This window comes from Mustela nivalis, assembly GCF_964662115.1.
Source record: "Mustela nivalis genome assembly, chromosome: 8".
In the NCBI taxonomy this organism is placed as follows: Eukaryota; Metazoa; Chordata; class Mammalia; order Carnivora; family Mustelidae; genus Mustela; species Mustela nivalis.
In genome coordinates this window covers 34,684,697-34,698,790 of record NC_139027.1, presented here as the reverse complement: position 1 = coordinate 34,698,790, position 14,094 = coordinate 34,684,697, and the positions used below count along the sequence as shown (strand labels likewise).

Sequence of the window (14,094 nt, the reverse complement as noted above, 5' to 3'; positions counted from 1 at the left end):
AGTTCTGGGAATGAACCAGGAAGTGTGCTAAGCACTTCCCGTGAATTGTCTCAGATGCAAGCACTGTTCTCCTATCTATAGTTGAGAAAACTAAGGCCCAAAGACTGGATATGAGCAGGGTAGAAGGGGCACAGTGTACCCAGAACCATTAACTGATGATGGTTGCATTTCTGGTGGGACCTCTGGGGTCAGCCCGTGCTCCAGCTCTGGGTGTCTTGGACAGTGTCCCTCTTTTCCAGCCTCCTACAGTCAGGATCTCCACTTTGCTCTCCTAGTGCCCTATCTCCCCAGGCCTAAACCCCAGGGTTTGAACTGGGAGCTGTGGCCAGCCTGGTTCACAACGCCCCCCATGTCCTGTTGGATCGAAGCTTCTTCCCCAAGGGCCCCCTTCCTTGCCCTTCCTAGATGGGCCACTCCTGGAACAGTGAGCACTCCCCCATCTTACAAATGCTGCCCAGATACTGCAGCACCCTGGGGAAGGAAGGGGGGCCGTGTGCTGAGAGCTGACCTCTGCCCACAAGTGATACAGGATTTAGGTGGCTTGAACCCTTACCACACTGAGGATACCCGAGAGGCAGGTGTTGAAGTTAGAGGAGGGAGATTCTGAGGTGAGCAGAACCCAAGGGGAGAGCTGGGATACCCACCCTTGCAGCCCTGAAGGAAGGAGGCTTCAGAGAGCTTCATGGTGTCCCCTGCAGTTTGAGAAATGGGGTGGACTGATGTCTCACCTCTACCTGCACACTCGAGAGAGAGTGCACCCTCGAGAGGTTGGCTGCTGTGTGGCAGAGCCAAGGAGGGGGCTGCTGGCCCACGCGAGGGAGCGTGTGAGGGGGTCAGGTGGGCTCTCAGGCTGGGTCCCAGGAGGCTGCCTGAAGCATGAACAGACCCCAGTGACAGGCTGGAACTGCCACAGGGAGTCCAGGCTCCTTGGTGCCCCGAGGCCCCTGTGAAACAGCCCAGCCAGAGGGGTTGGCCAGGCAGGCCCTGGAGACCTGTGGAGGGGCCTGTGGGAGCGAGAGGTGTAGCTTGAAACCTCCCCCACCAGAGCGAAGGTGCAGGGCAGCTCCGGTCCAGGGGTCCTACAGGCTGCACCCCACCAGGCACCCTGTGTTCGAGGTGAAGGGATGGAGAACTGTCGTGTGCCCTCACCAAGCAGCTCCCCAGGCCTGTCCGGTGTCTATCCCTCCACCTGAGGGTGGGCAGAAGAGATTCAAGCATCAGTAGGTGACACAAAATGACAGTGACTTGCCAATCCCATAGCTGTGCTGCCCCAGCACCATGGTGACATCCCCGAGGGCTGTGGCAAGCAGAGGAAGGCTGTTTGGGGCCCACCACAGGTTTCTTTTGTTTTCTTTTTAAGATTTTATTTATTTATTTGACAGAAATCACAAGTAGGCAGAGAGGCAGGCAGAGAGAGAGGAAGGGAAGCAGGCTCCCTGCTGAGCAGAGACCCTGATGCGGGCTCGATCCCAGGACCCTGAGATCCTGACCTGAGCTGAAGGCAGAAGCTTTAACCCACTGAGCCAGCCAGGTGCCCTGCCACAGGTTTCTTGAGCTCTTGTGAAGAGGGGACCCCACATGACCTCTCCACCCAGAGGGGACTCCCTCACAGGCAGAGGCTCTTGGTGGGGCAAGGACCCAACCCCGGAATTCGTATTGAGGATCCATCTCTCTCTCTCTCTCTCTCTCTCTCTCCCCACCCCTGCTGCACCACTTGGACAGGGGCAAGCAGAGCTAGGGCCCCAAAAAAAGACCCAGGCAAAAAAGAGATTGGGGGCTCCATGGAGCCAGGTTTGGAGTCCCTGAGGATGAGGAATTTGAACTTGGGCCTGGAGTGGAGAGGATAGTGAGCAACAATGGCGGAAGGTCCAGAAGACCCAAGACTCGTGCGTGGGGGTGGCGTGCGCCCCTCACCAAGGAGGGGTGAGAGGACAGCCCCAGGTAGCTGAACACGCTCACCACTGCCTCCTCTCAGATGTTGTTCATACAAGGACACAGCCTTCCTCTCCCTTCCTCTCCCCCTGCCAAACTCCCCCATCCTGGGACTCTCTCTCCTGTCCCCCAGTGTGAGGAAAACCGCGGCTGAAACCCATCAGGCTGAAGCGTGTGTAGCCCACAAGGTGAGGTTCTTTTGCAGCCTTTCCTAACTTTTTTGGGTCTGATACACTGCCAAAGAGTATCCAGAAACTCCCAGACTCCCTCTCGGGGAACGTTTGCTGATGCCCACAGGCCCACACCACTGCCAGGGCCTCTCAGCGCCGCTGAGGCCGGTGTGAGGAGTCCTGCCCCTGGCCTCCTCTCCCTCCCCTCCCTCCTGCCTTTTCTCCTTCCTGAAGCCCCCAAGGGCCCAGTGAGAGAGGGCCAGACTGGGGGTGACTGGGGCTCTGGAAAAGCCCTGACGGTATGGGGTCTAGGAGGCAGGAAGGGGTCTGTAGTGGGGCAAGGATCACGGCAGGGGAACACATACTCCAAAGGAGGGTCATATGAGGGACATCTCATTGGTGGCAACTGCGGTGGCAGGTCCCCAAGGCCCATGGGACGTGGGGCCTGGCAGGGAAGGACAACTGTCCTATGTTGTCACAGCTCAAAGCTCCTCTCCTCAGAAGAAAGCATCCTGAGTACTGCAAGTTCAGGGGGTGTCCCAAGTAGCAGGGCAGCGATTCTGCAGAGGGTGGCGCTGGTCTGGGGAGTTGCTTCTCTGGGATGCAGCCTCCTCACACCACGCCCAGAGTCTGGCCATCCTGGAGGTGTGGTGGGCGTTTCCTGGCTGATGTACAGAATGTGCGATGTAGGGTAGGATCTTATCCATATGGTCCCTACAGAATGAAAGGGCCAGGCCGTGTGTATTGGCTTCATTACTTTCTGGACCATGATGCTGGGCAAATCCTTTAACCTTTTTGGGTTTCACTTTCATCATCTGCAAAGTGAGATCGTGACCCTTTTCTCCCAGGGCTGCTATGAAGACAGAATGCTCAGTGAGTCCCTGCTTGTGGAAGCTTGCTAAGAGCAAAGGTGGCCAGTGTGCAAAGACTTGGCCCCAGAGAGCTTGGCCTCTGACCAACAGCTTCTCACCCTCTTTCCGGAGCTCCCAGCGTGAGGTCCAGCCTGTCCATCAGGATAGGACCTTCCCGGGCTGTCTCCTGCCCTGGAAACAGTTCTCCTTGCCTCAGTGGGTGCACAACTCCCGACTGTTTTCTTCCCCTGAGGATCTGAAAATTGGAGCTCATTGGCTGGCTCAAAAAAAAGAAAAGGGGGGGGGGTGCAAATTCTCTCGTGCATGCTGCAAAAGGGGGGGGGTGTCTCAGGCTCTGTTTCCATGGAAACCACTGGCACAGGCTGGCTCCTCGGGGTGCAGAAAAGGGAAACTTGGCGGAGGCTTTGGGCACCTGGCTCCTGGGTGGTTTCCTGGGGCTGAGCAAATGGTTAGGAGTCTGGCCTCCCAAGGGGCAGGAAGGATCTCCCTCCCAAACTCAGGGGCCTTCACCCCTTTCCTCCAGCACCACCACCCACCAGGAGATCTGGCAAGGTCCCTCAGCCTCCCTAATGTGGTCCCAACCTCAAACCTAAGTGGGGACAGATAACAGGCCTTGGAGGGACTGGGTGCCTTATGGGTGTAAGGAGCGCAGGAGGGTTCCCCCCTGCGAGGCCCCATGTGGGAGGGAGGCAGCTGAGGGGGGTGGGGACAGATGAAGCAGTTGGAAGGACCCCTGTGTGCGACCCAAGTAATGTGGCAGCTTCACCCTTTCTGGCAGTGAGCTCCTATCAGTGAAGCCATTTCCCACCCAGAGACCCAGAATGATGTCCCCAGAAAGGATGCCCAGCACCAGCAGTGGCCAGAGGATGTGGGCAGGGCAGCCGGAAGGGCACCAGAAAGACCCCAGGCTTAGGAGGAGCCCAGATCCTTCTTTGCAGCCCATCTAGACTGAACCAGCCTGAGGTTGTCTGTGGGGGCAGTAGGGAGGGGAGGGGCTGGCTTGTTCTGGAACTGCCTCAGGGGAGGTTCTCCAAGCTCCCCCGCCCCACCCACCCCTCTGAATTCCTCATTGATCGGAGCTCTCCTCCCCCCAGTGGAAGCACTCTGCACCCACCACTCCACCCTCCTTTGACCGAGGTAGGAGAGCAGAGAGTGTGTGTGTTAGAGGAAGAGACAGACAGCGGGGGAGGCAGAGAGAGCCGCCAGCTCAGCAGCGGGAGCAGAGGGCAGAGCCAAGAGCCGGGCAAAGGGGCTTCAACAGACTCAGAGGGAAGGATTAGGAACCCTTAATACCCAGAGTGGGGCAGAGAGCCTGGGAAGGGGACCGAGAATCCGTTGGAGAGGCGTGGGGAGGGAGAGGGAGGGAGGGGGAGGGAGAGAGGGAGAGAGACAGGGAGGGAGGGAGAGGGCTTGAAAGAGGCAGGAGGCAGAGCAGAAGGGGTGGAGCGGGTAGAAGCAGGCGGGGCGGGAGGGGTGGGCAGGGGGCGGGCGAGGAGCCGCCCGTGTAACAATTACGTGTGGGTCCAAGCAAACATGAGGCAGCTGCCAGCCGGCCAGGCAGTCCTGTTCTCAGCTGCAAAGAGGGGAGGCCGGCAACAGTTTCCTTCAGCGCCCAGGATGCATCGGGCGAAGGTAGGCGCCGGTGGGGCTGGGGGCTCGCCCAGGGGTGGGGAGCCAGGGCTTCTGAGGGTGGCCCTGGACCAGGAAGCCCTGTTGTGCTTCCTCCTTTGATCTCAAGCGCTGTCGTCCTCTGTAGGGTCACTTTTGAAAAAGTAAGTGTTGGGGTGTCCTGTCTGGGAGGCTGGACGTCCGGGGCCCCCCTCTGGACCTGTTAGGCGTTAGGTGTTTGTGGCATAGAAGGTGGTCGGAGGAGGAGCTTAGAGTCTGGCATGTGGCTGGTGCAGTTCTGTCCGGTCTCTGGGGCAAGTGCCAGAGTAACTGACCCTGACCCTGACCCTGAGACCGGGCCCACAGCCCTTAGAGGTGTGGGAAGGCTGAGTGCTGGGAGCGGGTGCCTTAGGCTTGAAAGCTGGGCAATAAGTGTTTCTTTTAATCATTCAGGAGATTAACACACCACTTCCCAAAGGGCTCTGAACCCCCTGAACAAGGATGCATACTCCTAGTTCCCACTCCGCTGGGTGGCTGGGAGGTTGGAGAGAGAGAAGGCGAAGGAAAATGCCTGGGACAGAGTTCATGAAATAGTAACAGGCTGTTGGGAAGGCTGAAGACCAAGTGAAGAATGAGGGAGAGGAAAGAAAAGAAGCCGGTTCCCAGACTACAGCTCACACTCAGGGAATCCGTCCTGATGCCTTGCAAGCCTCTCACGTGTTTGGGATAGTCTTGTTTGGGAAGGAAGAAGCAGCATCAGGTTAGATCTGGCGGCTCATAACAGAACGCCCCGGCTAACAGCGGTTTGAACGAGTTGGTTGCGTTTCTGTCTCATGCAGAAGTCTGGAGGGAAGACATAGAAGGCTGGCACGGGGGCCCCTTGGTCAGCAGGGGCTCAGGCTCCATCTGTCTCCTTGGCTCCCATTCTTGAGGTTACCCTAAAGTCCAACATGGCTGCTGGAGCTCCAGCCAGCACGTGTAGGCAGCAGGAAGTTGAAAGAGGAGTGGGCAAAAACCAAAAACAAACCTCAGATAAAATCAAGGTCTCGTGAGTAAGGAAGAATAGATATAGGGCTGTCATCCTTCAGAATCCCCCTACATTCAACCTCCCCCCTCCCCCGCCCCCTCCAAGGTGGATTCCTGCTTCTCTCTCACGCTCAAGGACAAACAGCCCAGAGTCAGCTTGCTTCTAGACTCAGGTGGTTCCAGGCCACACTTTGGCAGAGCCTGGGTCACCCCTGCCCTGTCTGGTCCATCTCCCAGGGGTGCCAGGAGGATTAGCAGAGGGGATGGCATGAAACACTGTCAGCCTGGTGATGGGGCCCACTGAAAGGTGCTTTTTCTCCTGACACCTCCAGTCTCCCCAGCAACCTCCAGGGCAGAAAAAGAGAAACCGTGTGCTTGGTTCCAGGCATCTGTGCATGTGATCGCTTCACACGCCCACCCCAGCTAGCATGGGTCCTGGGCATCTGCACACGCGTGTGAGCAGGCCCTTCACCAGCATGCCCGGTGACTGTGCCCACAGCTGACAGCACACACACAGAGGCTGGCGCTTCCAAACCCGGGCTGCACATGGCTGCACACAGCCCGATCTATCCACCCACCAGGAGACAAGTCTCCTTCCTCTGCTCCGCTGCCCCTAACTGCCAGGAGACCTTGCCCCCACCTGGTGAGTGGAACGTGTGACTCGAGTCCCACAGGTGTATCTGGCTCTTTCCTTGGCCACTGTGATTCCATACCTGCCCTCCGTACCCCTACGACTTTCTCCTGGGCCCCAGTGGATCTCACTGTACCTTAAGCCTACTGGTGGCCTTCTTGGAGCTGGCCCGGCCAGAAACTGGAGCAAGTCCCACACCTTCTGGTGCTGGGCCAGGTAGGGACGGTGGTCCTAAGGAAGCCGCCGCTGGGTCCCTCACCAAGGTCAGCAGGGGGATTGGGGAAAAAAATCCTCTCTAGGGGCAGTGAGGACTGCAGTTGAGAAAACAGGATGGCCCAGCTCATGCGTCCTCAGCTGCCTGTCGGTCATGGTCAGCAGCTGCCCCCAGTGACACCCCATGGGTGTTCAGTCCCTCGGCCTCTCTGTGCACTACCCAGTCCTTTATGGATCCTTGGGACATCCCAGGAGGGTGAGCACACCACCTCCCCTTGTACAGACACTGAGGCTCAGAGAAGGGAGCAGCCTACTTAGCTTGAACTCTGGTTGCTCCTGGAGGAAAGGAACAAACAGAATCACAGGTCTCCTGGGGGCAGGCAAGGCTACTGTCCTAGATCTTTGGGGAGTGATGTCTTCATGGTCCAGCGCATGAACCGGGAAACTCTGTACCTGTGTTACCCCCCTGGGCCCCCGGGACAGCCCCTGAGATAGCCTTTGGTACTGTATCCCACTCTACAGATGAGGAAACGGAGGTCTGCCTTACATTGCAAGCTACGAAGTAGTACAGATAGAATCTGAACCCTGTTCCATTTTACTCCAAAGCCCAGTTCCCTAGGGCTTGGTGGGGGGGCTGGGGAGCTCCTGGGAGAGAGTGGCTTACTTGTCACCAGGCAGCTGGGAAAGTGCCCCATCCCAGCTGGAGGCTGGCTTCATGGGTTTGTGGCCCATTGTTCCTCCTGAAACCTTTAGTGAGAGCATAGTAACCAGACCCCATCCCTGGCCATGTCCCCTGGTTTAGCCATATCACCTCGAGCCAGCCACAGATCCCTTTCCAGGTAGTAGATCCAGGGCCACAAAGGAAAGGACCCCCATCTTTTGAATTCAGGATCCCTTTTCTTATCAAAATCCTTCCCGAGAGTGGCAGGTGCTCTGCCGATTCCAGCTGGCTTGGGGCCCATCTGCTCTCTCCGCCCCACTCCGAGGCATCTCCGGTGATGCCCAGGAGCAGCTGCGGAGCCCTGAATGTGGCCTCTGTGAGGGAGAAGGGCAACCTTGGTTTCCAAGGCAAAGAGAGAAGAGGAGAGAGAACTTGGCAAGTCTTCCTTAGCTGGTCCTCCAGACAAGGGGGGCGGGGAGCAGGAATAAAACGGGACAGGCAGGAGAGCACAGTGGGCAGTCAGTCCCTGTGTGCTGTGCCCTCACTCCAGCTCCCTGTTCCCAGCTGACTGATGTTTCCCTTGAACAGGTGCATCTGTCAGCTGTGATCAGCCTACGTCCTAGAATGCCACAGAACAGCCACGTGACAGGGACAGAACCAAGGGGACTCGCAGGCACCAGAGTGGGAGAGGGGGAGCTAAGCTGAACTTCAGCAGGACAGCCCAGAGGGGGCCTGTCCTACCTCCCAGTTGGCCCAGCCTCGTGCCTCTCGTCTCGGTCCCACCTCCCGCCCTAGGTCTCTGTCCAGCGGCCCCTGAGCCCCACAGCCACAGGTCTATGCAGTGCTCAGCTAGGCAAAGCAGGCACCGGTCTTCACAGGCCGCATCTCCAGTTCGGCTGCGTGTCCACCGCCACGCAGCCTCATCTCTGACACACCTCTCCAGGCCAAGCAAGGGGTAAACCCGAGGCCACCTGCTGCGGGTACCATGCCCCTATGCCCAGCCTACCCTGACTCTAGTTCAAGATCCCCTCTCAAGATGGACTTTCTGAGCAGTGACCCCCAGAGGCCAGCTTCTACCCCCAGCTCCACCCAGCTGAGCCTGCGAGCTTGGGCAGGTCCATCCCTTCTCTGAGCTTCAGTCTCCCCATGTGGGCCTTAGATACGCTCATAGCCTTGATCGGGCCCTCACCTGAGGCCTGTGCCTTATGCTGACTGGCGGGGGCCAGGAGTAGAGGCGGGGAACACTATCAAAAGTGCCAGAAGGCAGATCCGATGGGCATACATATGCCCACTGGCTTGTCACGGAGCCCCATCTGCACATTTGATATTGGAGGGCTCCAGCCACGAGAGGATGGTGGTCTGGGGTTGGGAGTAACACGGCTGTACCTTGTCAGCTATTAGCCTGGCTCTGCTTTGCATCAGGAGGACCTAGGCTCAGTCCCACCTCCTTCAAGCATTAGCTGTGTGTCCTTGGGCAGGTAAGTTAGCTCCTCTGTGCCACTGTCTCCTCATTTTCCTGGGGGAATATCATCCTCCTCCTAGATAAATTAGGTCCCATATCAGCCTACTCAGCCCAGCCGGGGCATAGAGCAAGAGCTCCGTAAATGGTTGGAGGGTCAATGTCACTGTTTTCTGATTACTAAGTAGAGCCTGGAAAGGGCATGCCAACAGGAGAATGTTCTCTACGAGCATGCTGAGCAGCCCTCCCCCAGGTTAATGAGACACCTGCATTGCCTGGGCAGCAAGGGCCAGGTGGGAAGCTTGTGTCCTAGCCCAGGTGGCAGCCGTCAGAGGCAGGGCAGCAATGACCCAGTCCTCCCCTCCCCTGCTCCAACTCGTGCGTGCTCGTGCAAGTGTTGGCAGGAACTTAGGCCCAGCTCCCGCCTCAGCAGGCGAGCTGCCCGGCCTGCATCTGTAGGTGCCCAGGGGTGGGTGGAAAATCGAGGCTCCCCCAAGCTTCCCCACCCCAAATCCTTGGGGCCTGCACGACACGACGCCCACCGCCACTTCCTGCCATCTGTCCCAAGTGATGGAAATAGAGCGAGCAAGGAGGAGTGGTTGCTCAGGGAGCCAGCCTGAACTGCCAAAGTCCCCAGGACAGGGCCGGGGACGGGGGGCAGGCAGCCCCACATCTGAGCGGCTCTGGCTCTGCTTGTTCCTAGCTGGCCCAGACTCTGGCCCTGAAGCAGCCCTCCTAGGAGGGGCCGGGGCGGGGAGGGAGACAGAATCCGAGACTCCTTCCTCCCACAGATAAAGCCTAGAACTTCCCATTGGTTGGCATGAGCCCTCCAAACCTTAGTGGCACTTTCAGATCTACCGACAGCTTAATAAAAATAGAGCAGCGCGGGCCCCACTGAATCAGATAATGCGGCCTCGCAGGCAGCCAGATGTGGGGGAAGCTCCCAGGTGATTCTGATACCCAGCAGCTCAGCAGAGCGAGTTGGCTGGCTCTCTCTCTCGAAATCACAGGACAGTCGCTTGGCCCCGCCCCGTGCTTGGCCCCGCCCCATTCTTGGCCCCGCCCCTTGCTCTGGTTAGGCAGAATTTGCCCTCCACCAGAAGGATGGGGATTAGGGATAATCGGGCTCCTGCTGGGGCTTTGTATGCCACCGCATTTAACCTTCCCCAGTGTCCTATAAAAGCATATTAGTCTCCCTCTTTTACAGATGAAGACTAAGCGTGGTCCAGTACTTTGTCCAGGACTGTCCAGCCGAGGTGACGGTCTGGCTGACTGCAGACCTCTTCCCACTGTACCTGGTAGTGGGAAATAACATTAACCTGCCTGAAATCCCCCCTTCCTGGCTAAGTGTGTCTCATGAGCCGCACCTGGTGGGTCCTGATGGTCCTTAGGCAACCATTCACGCTATTTCTCATCCATACATATAAATATTTGGGAAAAATTAGTTCTAACTTTTGCATATGCATTTACTCAAGTGACATTACTCTGAGGAAGGGAGCCTGGGTGTTGAACCTGGGTTTGCCAGGACCCTCCATGGCCTCCAGCCATGCACCCCCACCCCTAATAGGCTGCCACAGGCCCACAGGTAACCTCTGCCAAGCCTTCTCTGGGCTTCGCTGTGGGGGTTCTCTGGAGGCCAGAGGATGAGAACCACAGAGACAGAAGTGGCTGACTGAAGGTCTTGCCTCAGGGCACCCCTACGGCTTGACCTGATGGGTCCTCACCTGGTGAAGCTTTGCCCACTGAGCATGGGCAGTGAGCAGGGCAGCTGCTGGCCTTTCAAGGGGTTTCGGGGGGTGGGAACTCACGAGTTGGGGTGTTCAGGTCCTGGGAGTTTGAGATGGTTGGGCTGATGGTATTCCTGGTGGAGAGTACAGACCTTGCCCTGGGGCAGCTGGAAGGCATGAGGGGTTGTCCTGCCCCCTCCGTCTCTGTGGTGACAGGTGTCACAGTTACTGGGGAGTCCCCTCGACCCCCCCACTACTACCCACATCCACAGCAGATCCCCCACTCACACTAATATCTCCACCATCCTTCCCACTGCCTGGGCCTCTCTCAGCACCCCCACTTCCTTCCCTGGATTTGCTTAGCCCCCCAAGTTTGCCTCCTGCCTCCACCCTTCCTCTGCACCCCACTGGGCCACCTTTCTGAAACAAGTCTGACCGACCCTAACTGGGACTTGAGAAGGACAGAGGAGTTGGGGTCAGTGTATGCCCTGGCAGGAGGGGACTGCCCCAAACCATCCACCCGGCTGGTCTGAGAACCATCTAGAACAGTGCTAGCCAATAGAAGTGTAGTGTGAGCCACAGGTGTCATGTTGAATGACAGGGAGGCACATGAAAGAAAGTTTTCTTTTTTTAAAGTGAGGGGTTTTTTTGATCATATATTTTATTTAATCCAGTATAAGTATTATCATTTCAATATGTAAGCAATATAGTTATTAATAAGCTATTTTCCATTCTTCCAAGTAAGGCTTTGAATCCATGTCTGTTTGCACTGATGGCATATCTCAGTTTGGACTAGCCCCATTTCAAGTGCTCAGTAGCCACCTGCCCCCAGGGGCCCCTGTCTGGGACAGCACAGACCCAAGGGCTCAGTGCAGCTGCCTTGAGTGGGCCCCTAGGTCTGTTGGTCCTCTGCCTCTGACTTTGCTTCGTCTGGCACAATCTGTATGATTGTTTTTTGTTTTTTCTTTAAACTTACTCACATTTAAATTTTTTTTTATTAACATATAATGTATTATTTGCCCCAGGGGTACAGGTCTGTGAATCAACAGGCTGACACGTTTCACAGCACTCACCATAGCACATACCCTCCGCAAGGTCCATAACCCTACCACCCTCCCCCTACCCATCCCCACCCCCCCACCAGCGAACCTCAGTTTGTTTCCTGAGATTAAGAGTCTCTTATGGTTTGTCTCCCTCCCGATCCCATCTTGATTCATTTTTTCCTTCCCTACCCCTCATAGCTCCACCTCCCTGCCTCTCAAATTCTTCATATTAGAGAGATCATACGATAATTGTTTTTCTCTGATTGACTTATTTCGCTCAGCATAATACCCTCCAGGTCCATCCACATCGTTGCAAATGGCAAGATTTCATTTCTTTTAATGGTTGCATAGTATTCCACTGTATAAAGGTACCACATCTTCTTTATCCATTTCATATTTTAAATTTTAATAAATGCACTGAAAGGGGAATCTTTAAATCATTATTTTTTAATAAAGATTTTATTTATTTATCAGAGAGAGAGAGGGAGTGAGAGCGAGCACAGGCAGACAGAATGGCAGGCAGAGGCAGAGGGAGAAGCAGGCTCCCTGCCGAGCAAGGGACTCCATCCCAGGACGCTGGGATCATGACCTGAGCCGAAGGCAGCTGCTTAACCAACTGAGCCACCCAGGCGTCCCTAAATCATTATTTTAAATGGAAAGAGGGGAGCCATTGATGAAGGGGACAGTTAACAGTATTGATGCCTTGCAAGCAGAAACCACCAGGACATACCTAAAAGCAGACTCTTCCTTGACCCTGAGTGCTAGTGCACAGGGGAACTGGGCAAGCTTGGTCAGAGGGTGTGAGGAAGAATCTCTTCCGGAACTCGGGCTTCAGCTGGCTGATTTGCAGGAAGTTCTGAGGAACTTTAGTAGGTTCTGAGGAACTTTAGTAGGAACGGAAGTTCCTCACTTTAGTAGGAACTTTAGTAGACTCTTAATCTCAGGAAACAAAACTTCACAACTTTTGTGAACATCAAATAAGATAGCATCTCCATACGCCTCACCTGGTGCCTGGCCCATAACAGGTGGGTCTCTAGCTTGGTGTCCTCTCTGTCCCTCCCCTGCTCCCCACAGACTTGAAGTGAGCTAAGACTCACCCCACCCCACTCCCCCCACAACCCATCTGGCTAGACAGGAGCTCTGGGTTATCAGGGAACGACCCTGCCCACCCACAGCCCCTGCTTTTCGGGGAACCTGTGAGCCTCAGAGAAGGCTGTAGGTCCCCAGGGCCACTTGTGCCAGATGTGCCAAAGGGGACTCTGTCACCCAACCCTGGCCAACCCTTGAGGCCCACAGAGGATGGAGGGAGGGCTCCAGCCTCTGTGGAAATGATGCCAGGATAAAGCAGGAGTGGGAGGAGAGAAATTCTCAGCTGAATTATGAAGAGCATCAGGGGACTTTCATCTAGTCATCTGTGAATATTTCCTGAGGTTTTTGAGTGTGCGTGTATATCTAATAGCCTTTTTTGTTTGTGCGACAGTATTTTTATTTGAGACATTACTGAGATCATTGTGGAATCACGTGTGGCTGTGAGAATTAATATAGAGAGACAGTGGAGGGAAGCTGTAGGTGGTAGTGGTTGGGGGGGCAGCGGAGAGAAGGTGCGAGAACCTGCCTGGCCTGTGTGAGGAGCAGCAAGGTGAGCGCTGGGCGCAGGCCGATGGGGGGTCGGGGTGGGGTGGACGCTGCTGCCTGTCCAGCGGGGCTCCACTGACTGGGACTTTCTAGGCAGGACAAAGGCACTGGGGTTTTACTTGGACTGCGGTGGAAGGCACGGGTTGCTTAGCCGGGAAGGGGGTGGCTTTCATTCGAGCTGGAGTTTCCTCACGGATGCAGTTCTCCTCAATTTTGTCCCCTTAAAAAAGAGGCATTTTGGGGTGAGGGGGCTGGTCACCTCTCAGGGCTCCCTCCCTCCTATGCCTGAGAGCTCCAAATCAGGAGCAGGGTGCCCTGAGTGGGCCACTAACATTTTCTGACAGCCCAGGCAGACCCTCTCCTAGACAGACCAGTGTCAACCATCCCTGAGGATGACCTGAGGTCACTTGTCCCTCCTGACTCCCCTCCTGGCCGTTGTGTGGCCCTACCCTGTCTCAGCCACTGTGGGCCTCTTCTCTCCTCCGTAAAGAACCCCCACCCACCTCACAGGGGGTCACCGTCCTAGGTCCTACCTGTGGGGCTCCTGGGGCTCCTGCCCCTCGTACCCCAACTCCCTGTGTCAGGGAGAACACACACACTAGGTCTCGTCAGTACAGGAGAATAGGAGGACACGGTTTGGGGCTGACTCTGATATGGCTGCGGGCTCAGGAGCCCCTCCCCAGCTTCCGAAGCCTCTCCAGGGTCCGGGCCCTAGGAAGGCTGAGCAGCACAGCCTGTGACCAGCACCTCCTGAACCCTGGAACCAGGAGACCACAAGGACAGAGAGACCCTGGCATGCCCCCCCGCCAGACTTCTCCTGGAATTAGTTTCCTCATCTTTAAAATGGGGGTGGTGTTGCCGACCCTGTAGGATTGTCTTGACAGTGAGACCACCTTGAGGCCCAGGATAAAAGACACACACAGAGCTCTCTGCCCTGCCTGTGGGTCTTGCCTGTGGGTCTTGCCAGCCTGGAGGACAGAACCCTAGCTCCCTGGCTGGGTCTCTCCCACTTTAGTTAGGTCCAGTTTGCAAGACAGAATTCCCATGACTAACCTTGGGCTCTATGAGGACAGCCCCTGCCAGCCAGCACCAGCACTGACCTGGGATAGACAGGGAC

At 56.4% G+C, this 14,094-nt stretch overlaps 1 protein-coding gene across 3 annotated transcripts in view; it reads left to right on the top strand.

Annotated features, from left to right (window-relative positions):
- The first annotated feature begins 4,014 nt into the window (after positions 1-4,014).
- The window catches only part of KCNIP3 (potassium voltage-gated channel interacting protein 3), a 79,803-nt gene continuing 69,723 nt past the window's right edge, over positions 4,015-14,094 (top strand). Inside the window, exon 1 of one of the 3 annotated variants that reach the window (XM_082743317.1) lies at positions 4,015-4,111. Coding sequence is in view for 1 of the 3 variants with exons in the window: in XM_082743316.1 (XP_082599442.1) it covers positions 4,508-4,606 (99 nt within the window). In the remaining 2 variants the exon portion in view is untranslated. Of the gene's footprint in view, positions 4,112-4,450; positions 4,607-12,892; positions 12,982-14,094 lie in introns of those variants that run through there. The other 2 variants (XM_082743316.1, XM_082743318.1) reach the window with 2 other exon arrangements.